Raw genomic sequence first — 14727 nt, 5'->3', positions numbered from 1 at the left:
ATAATTTTTTTAAGGAAGTAAATGTTTAACCAAACATATGCCAGTTTGAAATATACCACTTTTCTATTGTCAATCAAACATGCCAAAATTACTTTTTCAGACATCATACTCTCATAAATCAGCTTTCCATAAAAAAATGTTTCGGTGAGAAAAAATTCTTTCTTTGAATGAAACGAGCTCTTATCGTAAAAAACTTCATATAGGGTTCTTATAAATCAGCTATTTTACTGACCATTACCTTATTCAAGTTCAAATATGATGATTCAGGGTGCTAGTGGTACAACGTGGGAGTATTGGATGAAGAATACCTTCAAAATATGAGATATCATGAACTACTTAAACCTTCCTCTTTAAACGACCCCGGTATCAAATGTGATGGTAAATTAATCGAGATAAGGTTCCGTCTCAATAATTATATGTACAGGTGGTCTCTTTTTGCCCGGGTGCATGTACAGCCTTAGCTTTATGTTGATAAATTACTAACAATCAATTGGGCCTTGACGAAGCTCGCTTGCCTTTCTATCAAAAAATTATTCAACGCACCGTATATCTGTCGAGCGCGCAAAAGTATGACAGCTGTCAAAAGGCAGCTGACATTACAGTCCATCGGTTGACTTATTGGCATGTTTGTCCGCGACAACAGCAAGATGAGGGGTGCTGTTCCACCCGAATACCCACACCATCAACACGTTTTATGTCATTAATAGTTAATGGACCGATGCTGAAGGCACCCAAGCATGACCATATATGGTTCATACCTCTGCAATCTAAGACCATCCCCGATATATATTACCCCATCCGTGTATAGAAACCCCCACCATTTTCTTACGTAGGTCTTCTCTCCCCGCTCGTGCCTATCGTTGTCTCTCTCTTCTTCTTCCCCTCTCTCCCTCCGTGCTGCGTATGGAACATGAGAGCCCTATGCTTTGGCCTTTGGGTGCGAAGGGAAATATATATGACACGAGCATGTGGGTGGAGTACGGCCGTAGGGGTGCGTCTGTGGGTGTTTAGAAAGAAAGTAAGTGCGGAGTGGTCCCACAAACAGGCTGCGGCATTGATAAGCGGCTGCCGGCTTTGGGCTTTGGGCTTTGGATCCCATCTCCTCTCATCTCATGTGACTCCTCCTCCACCCCCTCTGCGCCCTCATCTCACCTCTCAAGTGCGGATGAATTTATGCATAAATACAACCGCCACCCTAAGACCCCCCTCTCCAACCCTTCCCATCTCCCCTCGCCACAGTTTGCGACCTTGACAGGAAGGAACCATGAAGCATAGCTCTCGCTCCCATGGGCTTCTTCCCCTCCTCCTCCTCCTCCTCACCATGCTCTCTGTCTACACAACAAGAGCTTCTCGTCTCCTCTCGCAGCCAAAACTTGGTAATAAACTCTTAAATCCTCCTCCTCGATCTACATTTGCTCATATGTAGGACGAAATGGAGCTCCTTTCTTTTGCTTCTTCTAGCTTCTGACGTCTTCTCTTTCTCGACAAGATGCGAGGGTCGATGATGTTACACTCCTGGGCGATGCAGCAGAGACGGAGGAAAGATATTCTCGGGAGGTGAATGTAGTTATAAATCGTCCTTCCTTTGTTCAATGACGTCATTCTTCATGGCTACTTAATTTCCTCATTCATTACTAATGTGGTATATATATAGGATAGTCATAAAATGACCAGAAATTATTTCTTTCTTTAGGCTGCAAGACCCAGATGTGGGACTTCCCCCCTCTTTTGTTTTGCTTATTTCTTTTCCGTTTCAGCTGATGGAACTGGAGAAGTGCGTGGAAGAAGATGATGAATGCTTGAAGACGAGGATGATCTCCGAGGCCCATCTGGACTACATCTACACGCAGCGTCACAGGCCATAGGAGGGGAAAGAAGCGAGAAAGCGAGCGTCTTAGCTTCAACAAACCACCGATGACGGGATCTCGCAAGGCCGTTCTGACCATTTAGTAGTATATGATATATTGCTCACCAAACCCTATGATGTGATAACCGGACAAGCTGTGGCTCGAACAGCATTATATTTTACTAGGGAGTATTTTATGGGGTCAGTTTACCAAGTAATGTCAGTGGGCGTGATGTGAACCGACGCCACCTTAGTATGCAACTACTATATATTTTCTCCCTGTCCGCTTGTTGCCCAGATTCGCTGCTTTTTTTATATATATTTTTAAGTTTTTATTTATTTCTGGTCTCCGACCGCCAGAGAGGCAAGTGAGACAGGTGATACGATCATATGAGGGTGCCGCAGCGTATTTTATTTACCTTCGGTCCTGTCTCATTTTGATCGAGTTTTTTCTGTTTTTTTTCAAAAAATAGAATATATATATATATATATATATAGAGAGAGAGAGAGAGAGAGAGAGAGAGAGAGAGAGAGGCCGCAGGAGGAAGACCCTCTCAAGATGATGGATTGCCCATTTTTCAGTGACAGAGCAAGGATAAGCGGCTAAACCTTGTCATAATACTCGCACTCAGCATTGGTTAAGGATCTTTGAGAAGTCTTCTCCTTTATTATTTATTTTGTTAAACAAGATACACCATAGTTGGTCGAGCCTCTTTCTCTGGACTTTTAGAAAGAGCTAGGCGTACAGAAAGAAGGGGCTCGTGATTGTTAAAAAAAAGAAAAAAAAAGAAAGGGGACTCGGGATAGAAAACCCTCAGCTGATGCATCTTCTTTTTTTTGGGGGGGGGGGGGGGGTACATAACTGATGGTTTCTTTTCAAGGAGTGGGTTTAGAAGATAAAAGCCCATCCCCTCCTCCTCCATTCCGCTAGACAAAGTGACCTGCCATGAACCAAGAGACCTTTTTCCCAGAAAAGCGGTGGTCCCATTACCTGTATGATCTCTATCATTTCACCTTCTCGTCAATGGGGTGCAGCTAGCTAGCGGTGCGGCTGAAAACTGGCTTCGGCAGGCCATATACTTGCTAGGATACAGTACATAAGGGTTAGGGTAGGAGGATAGGTTTCCTTCAGGCTGGTTAGGTTGGGTCGGGTCGGCAGAGAGTTCCAGCACCCATTTCAAGCCACAGGGCATGTGCACCAGCCGGACCCATTTCACGGGTCTTCGTTAGGTCAGTTCAGGCATCAGTTTTTTTTTCTTTTTTTCCTACTCAAAAGTCAAAAACGAATACCGAACGAGAAAGATGACTAACCGTGATTATTAGGACGGCAAGATGAATTAACCTCGATTACCGGACCAAGGAACTTTGTCCATATATTGTTACCGTATAACCCTTGTACTAGATGATAGGCTTTTTATAGCTGCAACTCACCGACTCTTCATGTGACCGTGGTCCCAGCATGTTATAATTGCTCGATTTTTTTAAGCTTCGGATTCTTGATGCGCCCTCCATATGATGCTTTTTATGATATCATAGCTTTCCATACTTCCCCGGACAGGGGCAATGTCATTGGCTTTCCACTTTAATAATGAGCTAAACTGGGAAAGGAAAAAACTAGCATTTAACTGGACCCACCGACCCAGAGCTCAGATCACCTCAAATCGTCATTCCACTAAGCGTGGACCCGGAAGGGCGAGATAGAGTACCAGCATTAGCTGCATCACCAAAAGCCGCAGCTATTGGAATACAACTGGCCTCCGCCTCCAGTCTCTCAAATAATACGATCACGATGTTCCATAGTAAGTTCTGCAAAGACCAATTACAAAGGAGAGGACAGCTGGAACTATAAAGATAAGATTCGATGAGAAAACAACAAAGAAGGCAGATGATGCATGTAGCTTCATAACTAGATGATCACGACACCTGCAACTGTAGAACCATAGATGGATCGGTGCTTGATCAAAATTCTACACATGCGCTCTTTGCATCCCTCTATTCCCACAGAAAATACAAAAAGCAGATGGATTCAACATTTGATAAGCATCCAGAACCAAGAAAGATTCTGGATCTCAAATTGTTCGACATAAACCAGTAACAAGATGCAGCGCCTACAAACATTCAACGAGTGAGGTACCCTGCCACAAATGGAAGTGCACCCCTCAAACATACATGCGCTAAAACTCGCAGAGATCTGAAAGCAGATGTGTCATAAGTTGTCCAGTGAGCTCCTGATAGTTCCATATCCGCATCATCATGAAACCATAGCAGCAAAGCTAGCAGAGAATTTGCCCTTCAACGAAGTTTCTTTCTTCTTCTTTCATGGATTATTGCTACCTGATGCTGGATGGACAGCCCAATTCATCAAGGCAGGTAAAAAATAGATATGTGCAAATTACGTGCAAAAAATATAAGAGGACAGCAGGCAACTTATCTGCTTATCAATTGCTTTCTGTATGTATGGTTAGGAAATTAAACGTATTATCAAGGGGAGACCGGCTTCTCCTTTACACGCACAAAGAATTGCCCCTGATGGCATGAATATTGAATATTGAAACAAGAGTAAACCTTGACAAATCTGATACCCTACTGGCATGCACATGAAACATGCAAAGAACAAACCTCAACTCGATGCATCTGCTTGTCTGGACTCGCAGCACATAGAGTAAACTCTCAGTTCTCGTGCTATCAATTTTTCACTCCTATCCCGCGAACATAGGCAGAATCAGAACACACATTTTAGCCGATCAAGTATCCAAATAAAAATGCATGTTAGATACATAAGCAGGCATTTTTCTACGTACAAGCATTAACTATAATCGTAGACTCAGAATCAATTCTAAAGGTTAAGTTCCAATTCAATCACAGCTTGACTGATCGGTCAGGTCCTAATTTCCAGTTTCATAACCATGACATACGCCTGTAATTCCAGCAGCCAAGTCTAACTTACTATCTAACAGATAATAAGCAGATTTGATTTGCCTTCCAAGCCAGCTTTCTAATGTCAGAATTCTCCATCTCACATTTAACAAATTAAGAGTCAAATTTGTCAAGAGTGGAATTTGAATTTTCCCCATGGGTTCGGCACAAAGATTCACCTTGCAGGATTACTCATGTGGCATAAAGAAATTTAAAAAGTTTACAGTTTGATACCAGAGGTAGTCCTTAATTGATGAAGGGGGTACCAAAGCCAGCCAAATAGAGCTGGAACATATCCCAACAGTTACAGTAGTCAGTTCATTGTTACTTACAGGGTTAGATTACCATAACAAAGGTGCATACGGGCAGAGCAAAGATTGGAGAAACAAATAAATGAGCATTCATGTAGGTATTCAGATATTTATAAACAAAACTAGCTCAGGTAGCAGAGTTTAGAGGTGTACTGCTTTCTGATGCCCAGGACCTCTATACCTTCAGTTGAAATTCTTCACTTACATTTGGCATGCACAATAACAGCCCGTTCAAGGCTCCTGTCCATGCTTCTGTCATCAGCATCTCTATCTGGCAAGTTCAAGAGCACTGCACTTTTGTACATCCACTCACCCCTTTCACAAGAGTAGAAATCTTCAAATGGTTCTCCACATAAAGTACATATGACCTGATTTTCATCAGCAGGAACCATTGGTTCACATGCTTCCCCATCCGAAACCATATCTTCCACAGAAGTGGCAGACACTGGCCCACATGATGGTCCCACATTTCCATCTAGCCAGCAGCTTAATTTTGCATACCATTTTCGAGAACATCTGACAGTATTACTTGGCTCCAACCTTTTTGAGGCATGCCAATCTAAATGACAATTAAGCTTCTCTAGAAGTTTGAATCTTAGTCCACATGTTCTGCACTGATGCTTTAGATCATCAAAAAGGCTATTAATTGCAAAAGAATGATGTTCACACATGATTTCTGGCTTAAAATCAATGCAAATAAAGTCCTTGAATTTTGTAGTGGTGGACTGTATTACAGTAGCACTCACTGTAGCAGAAGATTCAGGGACCAAATGCTCCTTCACCAAAAGTGATGTATCAGAAATATTAGCTGAGGTTGAAGGAACTAACATTACCGAGCTGCTAGCGAAACCACTGCTTTGACATGGAAGTCGATAAGGCCTCTCATCTGGGGTTAAACTTTCAGTTACTGGTGATGATATCAAACCTTGAGCAACCAATGAGCTAAAAAGAGTTGACACACTTGGGATGGCACCAGGCATGCTGGAGATCTGTGATGACGTACCTCCTAGAGATGAGGGAGGAGGACCAGGTGGCAGAGAAGGGAGCAGAACACTTGGTGGGGTTGTCTTCAGAGCATGTGTTTTGCAAAATGAAGTTGGGACTGTTAAAGAAGAGGACATGACAGTGAATGATGTTGGCACTTGGATAGGCAGAGGTCCACTTGGGAAGGGTGGTGGTATACGGCAGTTCTTGAAGCTAGCTGAATTGTTAGAGAGGACTCCACTCTTCATAATACCATCTAGTAAATTACTGATGCCAGACTGCCCAGACAAGTTAACAGCGGAATTCAGGTGGCTAGTTCCAGAAAATCCCACCTGTTAGTTCCAAAGCTCAGGGTGGAAGGTGGTTGCTTCTGGGTCTGAATGGTGAATTGATGTTGTGAAAGTGGCTGCCGTAGTGAAGGATCAGCATGTAACTGCTGCAGTAAAGGGTAACAATGCCTCACTTGGGTAAAAGGCGAAGAGGCTGATGAGTTTTGCATTTGTTGGGGTGGCTGTGATGAGTACAGTGATGAATTCTGCAAAGTGTTGGCCCGCTGAGCATTGTTCTGAGGTAAAACTGAATAATCTGAGGTGAGGGGTCTATGTGATTGATTCAACTGCCCTTGAAGGTGCATAGGCTTTTGACAAGTTTGAGGGAAGGAGAGAGGTCGCATCTGACTATGGTCAGTTGGAATGTGCAATTTCTGAAGTTGAAGGGGCGCAAAAGGAAGTAGGTAGGCAGATGGTGATGGAGGTTGAACAGACTGCTGCCTTGACTGCCCAAATCCTGGATGTATGTTTGTTAAAGGGCCTAAGCTTGTGGGAACAGCAGTGCCAGGCAGCCCCACATGAGGTAGAAGCCCAGGCCTTGATAAAGATGAACTCATAGCTGTTGATGGACTGCCACTAAAATAGGTTGGCTTACCCTCTAACAGACCTGAATATCTTGAGCTCATATGGGACAAACTAACCATGGAGGGTGATGACTTGCACAAGGGCCATGCCATCAGTGCATGTCGCACCAATGCAGTTCGTTCAGTGGACTTCGAACCTACAGATATCTCAATATTAAGCCTTGAAGCAGTATCCTGTTGATTACATCGTTGGACAAAGTGTTGATCAAACTCCTGCATATGGATATTGGGCATCAGACTGCAAATTTCTAGTAGATGAAAATAAAAAAAAAAATCACAAACTATTTAAACAAGTGAAAAGGAACTATACAGCACTCATTGGCCATCATTGTAATGAGAAAACAGGAAATTCCTTCCTGATGTTTTCAACTTTCATTGATTCATAACAATTTAGCACAAAAAATGCCCCTTTTCTGATATTCCATTTTGAAATAGTATTACATGCATGCCATGTGTTTTAATTAATGACAAATAAGATCTCTTAAGTGAGTGTCAGGAATAAAAGTGTGCATATGCATCAGTAGTAGTTACAAAGTTTCCTTGCACCATATGCAAAATGTTACAACCTTTGATATCCAGTTGGCCATGCATGCAAAGAACAAGAATAGCAGGTATTCTATCACCACAGAGACATGCAAGCACATGCTATTATTTTTATTTAGAACCAATAAAAAACTGAAAAGAATTAAAGAAAATCATGCTTTAAATAATGAAACTTTGTTTTCCCCTAAAGAGATCCTTACAGTTGGAGGACAAGTATTGCGTTGGTGCCATGAAGCATCTAGATGCTTGGTCTCTGATGGCAACCACTTCCCTCTTTGCAATCCTGCAGGTTTATCTGCATCTTTGGCATTGCCACTATCTTTCAATGCGCTAATATTTCCTCCGCAATCTGTCATTTTGGAGCTCATATCATCCCACATATACTCTTCTTCCTCAGAATTATTCCAGTCATTATAAGTCAGTTGGCTAATTTTGGTTGCATTATTCATGGGGACTGAAGGTAGGCGATGATCAACTTGTCCAGATCCTAAAGCTCTATAATCTCCATAAGCATGATTTGAACTAAAACCATTACTTTTGCCAATAGGTGACTCAGCAGCAGTGCCACCTGCACCATAACATGGCTTGCCATGTCCACCTTGCTCTTTATCTCTCTCACTCAATGTTCCAACTCTGACCACCGTGCAAGATCAGAAGAAATTTTGCAACCTCCAGACCCTTTCTTTTCATGAACAGGCACACTTAGTTGACCCTTTAGAGGGTACTGATTATTCTGAAATATTAAAAAACTATAAGCATACACAAATGCCCTGTATGGTTAAAAGTATTTTAAATGTGGTAAAAAACAATATTCTACTTAATAGTTTTTGTAGATATCTCATGCAAATGGGAGAAAATCTATTACTGCCTTCTCAACAGGAAGATCCATCAACAGCCTTGACCTTCCAGTGGCAGCTACGCTGTCAGGCCTCATTGCATCACCAACTGGCGTCATGAGACCCCTAGTGTCTTCGCTGTCTGCTTCCTTGACCTTGACCTTCATCATATGAACCAAAAGATAAGCAATAAGGTATATGAAATGTCATGCAATCTACTATGATCATATTGTGATTCTGTGAATACAGCATTAAAAGGGGGGAGTGCTTCATAAAAACAGATCATCTGCAGCATAAACATTGACCCAATTAATTCTCATCTCATCCAATCACTTCTTGTTGTTCTAAGAACACAGAGACAATAGTCATAATTATAACCAGCAAGCAAAATCACCTATTCTTGGGGCTAGGTCTATTCCTTTGTCTTTTCTTAGACACAACGATTTCTTTTTGCCATTGTGACTTGGCAATGCAATAAATTATAGTTTGCTCCCATGTGTTACATACATCTTTATTCTCATTCCCATTTTCAGTCCCTAAGATTAGTCCCTACTTCCCACTAGGGGCCATGCAATATGAATCCTTCGTCTATTTGAAAAAAAATTTATTACAGCAACAAGCTTGCATTGGTAACACACATAGCCCTTGATACAAATTCAAAAAGATCAGGTAAAGGTTTGTTGGTTACAGATTTCTCAGTTGAATGCTTTTATTGTATAGAGATAAAAAAAAGGCACTGGTATTTAATTTAATTGATTTTTGATTGTTGAACCATAAGGAAGGGTTTGCAACAGCAGTTTGGGCTGCCATGGTTGGAGCCTTGATAGGAACAAATGCCTATCTATTCATGATTCCAACCTTAATTTCTGTCTTAAGGCTTGTTGACCATTGATATCTAAAAGAAATGCAATATAATTTCAGAGGCATTGGACATTTTGTTATGTCTGAATGTGCCAAAACTGATTGAAGATTGACCTTCTTCTGAAAGAGTTCAAATCTACTTGGTCAACTAATCAAGCCATTATGATTTATCAAAGACTAAAGGTAAAGAACTAAAATTTTAAAAGTGTGAAATAATATAATTTCCCGCACGATGCTAAACTATTATTTCAGCTGGATAAGCAAGAACCATTTACAGAAAGCGGGTAAGGCAGAAAGGAAAAAACTTATCCTCCTAATATGCTAAAACATAATACAGACTAAAAACCAGACTTCCAGTTAATTTCACTAGTTCATAAAATAAATGCATGCATGACAGAGACAGATTTGCCTGACAAGTCTTGATACTATAAAAACTGTGGATGACAGACAAAGCATGGACAGCTAAAATTAGCACAACAAAATGACCTTTGACCACTCATCAATCTTTTTCATTTGGATGTTTTAAACCCATTTTGTACTCTAACAATTCGATCTATGAGATTTTCCCCCTCTCCCTTAACCATTGACTCAATATACCAAAATCTTTAAAGGCAAACCATGAAAATCAGACAACCAGAATAGTAAGTGATGGAATCTTGGGATAACTAGTTCGCAAAAATGTCAACCTGTAAATACAGCTTAACTGCAACCTTATATGGCAGCTATAACAAAGTCATATGAAACTATCTCCATAGTCTACTGTACTTAGCTCAGAAAATTATACAGCAAGGAACTGATGTCCAAATTATGAAGCAAAACCAACAAGTGGTGCATCCAAAGTCACATAGTACTTTGCTTACCCTGGTTGCTTGCTGAATATGCTGGGTTCCCTCTAAATATTTTGGATTTATATAAGTGCCTTGTGGGGGAGCTTGTCTTTGAGAATCAGGCTTCACTGTTGTAAATCTACTTGAACCTTTAACTGTGGGTGGGAAGCCAAGTTCTTTCTCAATTGTCCGAAGTGGAGCAGGGGGGAAATGTTTTTCCCATGTCTGAAAAAGATGCCTCATAGTAGGAAGTATAGAAGAATCTACCTGTTTATAGGCCTTGCAGAATACCTAAGTTACAGGCATCATGAAAATTATAGTGTGTCAAAACAGAAAAATGAGAGAAACACACTTAGCTAGTTGTAGATTAACAATGCCAGTTATAAAACTCTTATCAAGAGCTAGTCAAAAAAAAAAGTGGGAAGAATGAGGAAGCAGCATGCCCTTTAAAACTAAATCCAGCTATGAGAGGAGAAAAAAGAGCCTTTGAATTCATGGCTAAAGGAAAAAACATCCTAGTAATTTATAAAAAGCAGGTAAAAAATAACATGTCCAAAACAATCATGAAATGGATTCAATATGGTAATATCATAGTTGGACAAGAGAGTCTAACCTCAGGTAATTTGGCAGCAAAATAATCAACATAATCACCACCAATGTTTTTGGTGATACTATCAAGCAGTAAAGCGATGGCAACTTATGCTCACTGCATACCTGTGAATCAAGTGAAACATCAGATGAATGCATGTAGTCAAAAAAATGTCACAAGCAACTTAAGCTACATAACAGTTTGACCCGCATAAATTCTCTCAAAAAAGTTGACCCATGTAAAACAAGCCACACTAACAGATCCCTAAGATATGAACAAAGATGAAATAGAAATGGCAAACTTTCCGAGCTTTTACTCATCCAAAAACAGAGTGAAATGGAGGAACTCTTAATATTCCAACCTATATTATTTTAGGTGTTTGAGGGTGAGACTTGGCACAATGATAAAGTTGTTCCATTGTTATCTAGAAGTCATGAGTTCAAAACATAGAAACAATCTCTCTTCATGGGGGGTAAGATTGTGTACATATGACCCTCACCGGACTCTTAAATGGTGGGAGCCTCATGCACCAGGCCGCCCTTTTATATTATTTTAAGTGTTTCCTTTGAGTTCTGAATTTCATCGAGAACTAATGCTCACACTAATAAATTTGAATCAAGGCCTTCTTAATAGGATGGATATAACCCTATTGTAAAAATATTAAGAAAGCATGACATCATGATATTCATATTCTATGTCTACATCAAGAAATACTTATTGGAGGTAAACCACGCCTCATGTCTTGCAGCAGGGCTCTCAAAAAAGCTATTGAGGCTCGTGGGTGAGGTTAGGGTTGGTTAGTTTGGTTACATGTAAGTGTGAGATATGCTGGAAGACATAAGTTGCTGGAAGGTGAGTTTCAGTTCTGAGCATTCAGCATGTTAAAAGCGATACTTTTAGAAGACTAGACTGAGATGGTCAATTAGACCGAGATGGTCAATTCTAGTGAAAAATGGCAAGGCATGGCCAAGCATCTTTTGTTTTGTATAATTATGCTTAATCATGGTTTAGACCAAGAAAAAAGAAAAAGTCCAAACACAGGCACTTTCAACCTGAGAGAAGTAAGGACATATTTTGTGTCACTTCCTGAAAGTAACAAATCCATTGCTCCTGCTTCCAAAAGACTTAAAAAGGATAAGTCGCATGACTTGCTTGTTTCCAAGTCCGCTAATATGCAATAACAAAACCTTAGGTGCAAGCAGTTCAGGTAAATTCAGATCCTATGTGCACATACTCTGTCTAGAATATGCACCTATTGGAGTTATATCTCCAAGTTTGTTGGAAATAAATCTAGCACAATCAGACCCAGCTCAACTAAAATGTCTGGTCCAGCCATAAATCTTAGAAGTCATGGAATTGGTTTGAACCCGCCACATTAAGTGAATGTTTCAAAGCTGGGTCCTAATACTAGTTTGGTATGATCTTAACCAGGCAGATATACACCCAAACCAACCCCATCCATTTGCCTCTCACTGTTTGATTGTATCATGTGTATCATACACAGCATTGAGATGCTCACAAAAGCCTTCTCCACTATTTTGCACTTCATCAGATACATATTAAGCTTTTAATTGCTTTTCGAAGTAATGGAAGTAAAGGGATGGGGCTCACCCATTTTCATATAACTTGGCACATCATATCACCTGCAGTGCAAAATGGAGCACGAAAGAATATGCTATCAAACATAGTAAGCTACTTCTCTTCTCTATATATGTTAAACTGTGTTGTCTGGATCTGGTCTTTAGCAATGCCATAATACCAATATAAGATGATTTTTCTTTTTTTTTTTTAAGAATATATAAGAGAAAAAATCCATCAAATTTTTACCTTATGCCTTGCGCATGTGCCTCCATTCCTACTGATATTTTCAGTATAGCAAAAATTAAACACAAAGTCTATTGTATTTTCTTTGAACTAACATCTTATCAGTCTAAATCCTTAGGCAATGTTTAGATACCAAAAGCTCCATCCGTGACGAATGATAGTTGGGAGGCGCCCACTAGAGAGGTGAAGAGAATGCAAAGCTATGCATAAAAGGTCGATCCCGAATCTTGATTCTTTCGGGTTGGTAAAAATTACCTTGGAAACAGATTTTGGATTCGAGCATATCAGGACTGACTGGTGGTAGCAAGCTGGATGGATCGATTTCTAATGAATGTGTTCCTTCCTTTTCTTCTGTGGAAGAGAACACCACCCATGGGTAACTATCATGTGGATAGCAGCTTTTGTCATCCAAACAGCTCCTTAGACTACAATGTTTGTTTGTAATTCATAGCAATGAACTGCATTTTTAACAACCAATCGCTATGTTGTCTAAATCCAACCAAGACTATCAACTCTCACAACAAGATTCATGACTCCAACTTCAAGATTCCCGGTCATTGACATTTCAATCAGATATGTCGCTTAACCTCATGCTTCAAACTAGTGGGACTACCGACTGGCATGACAGAAGCAAAACTCATGAAAACCAATCTACCATCCATTTCGATTCACAACAAGAAACTAGGTTCTGCTCCCCGCGCAGCCTGTAAAACAAAATTTCATTTGAAAAATACTGCACTAGTAGAAAAATCAATCATGCTGGCAATGGTCGAAATCACCAGCCTAAAATCTACCAAAAAAAAAAGAGGGGGGGGGGCAACAAAAAAAAGCTTTTGATTTCTTTTTAATTGGGAAATTAATATTTTCATTTACCACCATCTAAATTTAGCTCGGTAAAAGTTAGATAAGACGGGTCACCGCGAGAATGTTATCGCAGATGATCTGCGCTATCTCCTTCGCCGCGTGCAGATTCTCGCCAGCAATTATAGACAGGTTCGTGATGACAGGCCTGGACTTGGAGGTTAAATCCGCGAGCGCCGACCAGTACTGCGCCACGAACTCTTCAACCTCCTCCTCCTGCTGCTGCTGCTGATTGGATTCTTGTTTCTGGGACGCCTCCTTCGTACCCGGCCCAGACTTGGGCGCCACTGCCTGGCCGCTGCCACTGGGAGCTCTGAACGGCGGGACGGAGCGATCTCGATTGGTCGCGGCTCCTTTGGAGCCACCCTTCTGATCCCCGCCTTCGGGAACCCGTCGCCTCTTGGCAGCGGGCTCTCTGACGGCTGGGTGGCGGGAGCTCTCCTTTTCCATCCCCGAACAACCCTAACCCTAGCTTCCACCGGCACGAAGAGAAGCGAAGAGAGGCGATTGGGGGAGGGTGAAGGGATTCGAATGGCGCAGAGAGGAGCCCTAATTGGAGGAGGGAGAGGAGGAGGAGGGAGAGAGGAACCGCGTGCTGTAGCGAGAACAGAGGGAGTGGGTTCTGTAGAAGAGGGAGAGGAGAGAGAGAGATTTAAAAAGGAGAGGAAGTTTGTGCGGGTGCATTTAGGTGGGCGAGTCCGCATGAAAGTTTGGATGCGGAAGGTCTATACTGGTAGTCTGGTACACATGCCTACCTGACCAAAAACAAGCAAATCACTTCTCAGCTATGCAGCAAGGGAAAAAAAAACAATCCAAAAGTGGTGCAAAATTCCTTGCTAGCTATATGGTACATTTTATAATCCCTTGCTAGGTACATAGTACATTTTGTGAAATTTTTGCTTAAGAATTACAATTAGATGATACTTATCATATTTAGCGAAAAATTTAAGTATATATTTTGTTAGTATTGTAGTTATTACATAATTAATTTTGCAACGTATAGATTTACAATGATAGCAGATCTGATAAACAAATTCAAAAGTAGTTCAGTGGGCACCCATTTGACAATTTGTTCGATGCTCTCTCGTTGATAAAGAAAATTTCTGATGCCCATCATTAAAAAAATATATATAAGGATGCTCTCGAAATCACTACTTGCTTTATGCAGAAACAAGCAAACCAGTACTCATGAAAGCAATATGAAAAGAAAATAACTTAAAACTAAAGTAAAATGCCTTGCTAGGTATGTGATACACTTTATTTTTCTTAGTAAAAGAATTGCTAGTAGATGATTCAAAAGGAAATTTTCTATGACTCCCATTTGATATCATTTGCTCATCTCGAAGACATCGCCACCCACTCAAGCATCGCACCATGTTCCTTCTTACAATGAAGATAATTTTGAGAGGAAATAAT

At 40.8% G+C, this 14727-nt stretch overlaps 1 protein-coding gene and 1 pseudogene across 2 annotated transcripts; one reads left to right on the top strand and one right to left on the bottom strand.

The window, feature by feature from the left end:
• The first annotated feature begins 1083 nt into the window (after positions 1 to 1083).
• Positions 1084 to 2126, top strand: LOC103719854 (putative phytosulfokines 6). Its single transcript, XM_008809287.6, has 3 exons — positions 1084 to 1376; positions 1490 to 1557; positions 1758 to 2126. Exons 1-3 carry the CDS (start codon positions 1265 to 1267, stop codon positions 1863 to 1865), a joined length of 288 nt encoding a protein of 95 aa, XP_008807509.1. The 5' UTR covers positions 1084 to 1264; the 3' UTR covers positions 1866 to 2126.
• Positions 2127 to 3852: 1726 nt separating this feature from the next.
• LOC103719852 (polyadenylation and cleavage factor homolog 4-like) lies at positions 3853 to 14615 on the bottom strand (annotated as a pseudogene). Its single transcript, XR_015977489.2, has 8 exons — positions 13369 to 14615; positions 10651 to 10751; positions 10071 to 10328; positions 8379 to 8510; positions 7714 to 8246; positions 5227 to 7183; positions 4466 to 4545; positions 3853 to 4372 (listed from the first exon to the last, which is right to left on the bottom strand). The product of XR_015977489.2 is annotated as a polyadenylation and cleavage factor homolog 4-like (transcript).
• Between the last annotated feature and the right edge of the window lie 112 nt (positions 14616 to 14727).

Source organism: Phoenix dactylifera, chromosome 4, assembly GCF_051530095.1.
Source record: "Phoenix dactylifera cultivar Ajwa chromosome 4, Ajwa_hap1_PhDact_Kaust_v1.1, whole genome shotgun sequence".
NCBI classification, from domain to species: domain Eukaryota; kingdom Viridiplantae; phylum Streptophyta; class Magnoliopsida; order Arecales; family Arecaceae; genus Phoenix; species Phoenix dactylifera.
The sequence above is the reverse complement of the archived record's forward strand: the minus strand, read 5'-3'. Positions and strand labels throughout refer to the sequence as shown.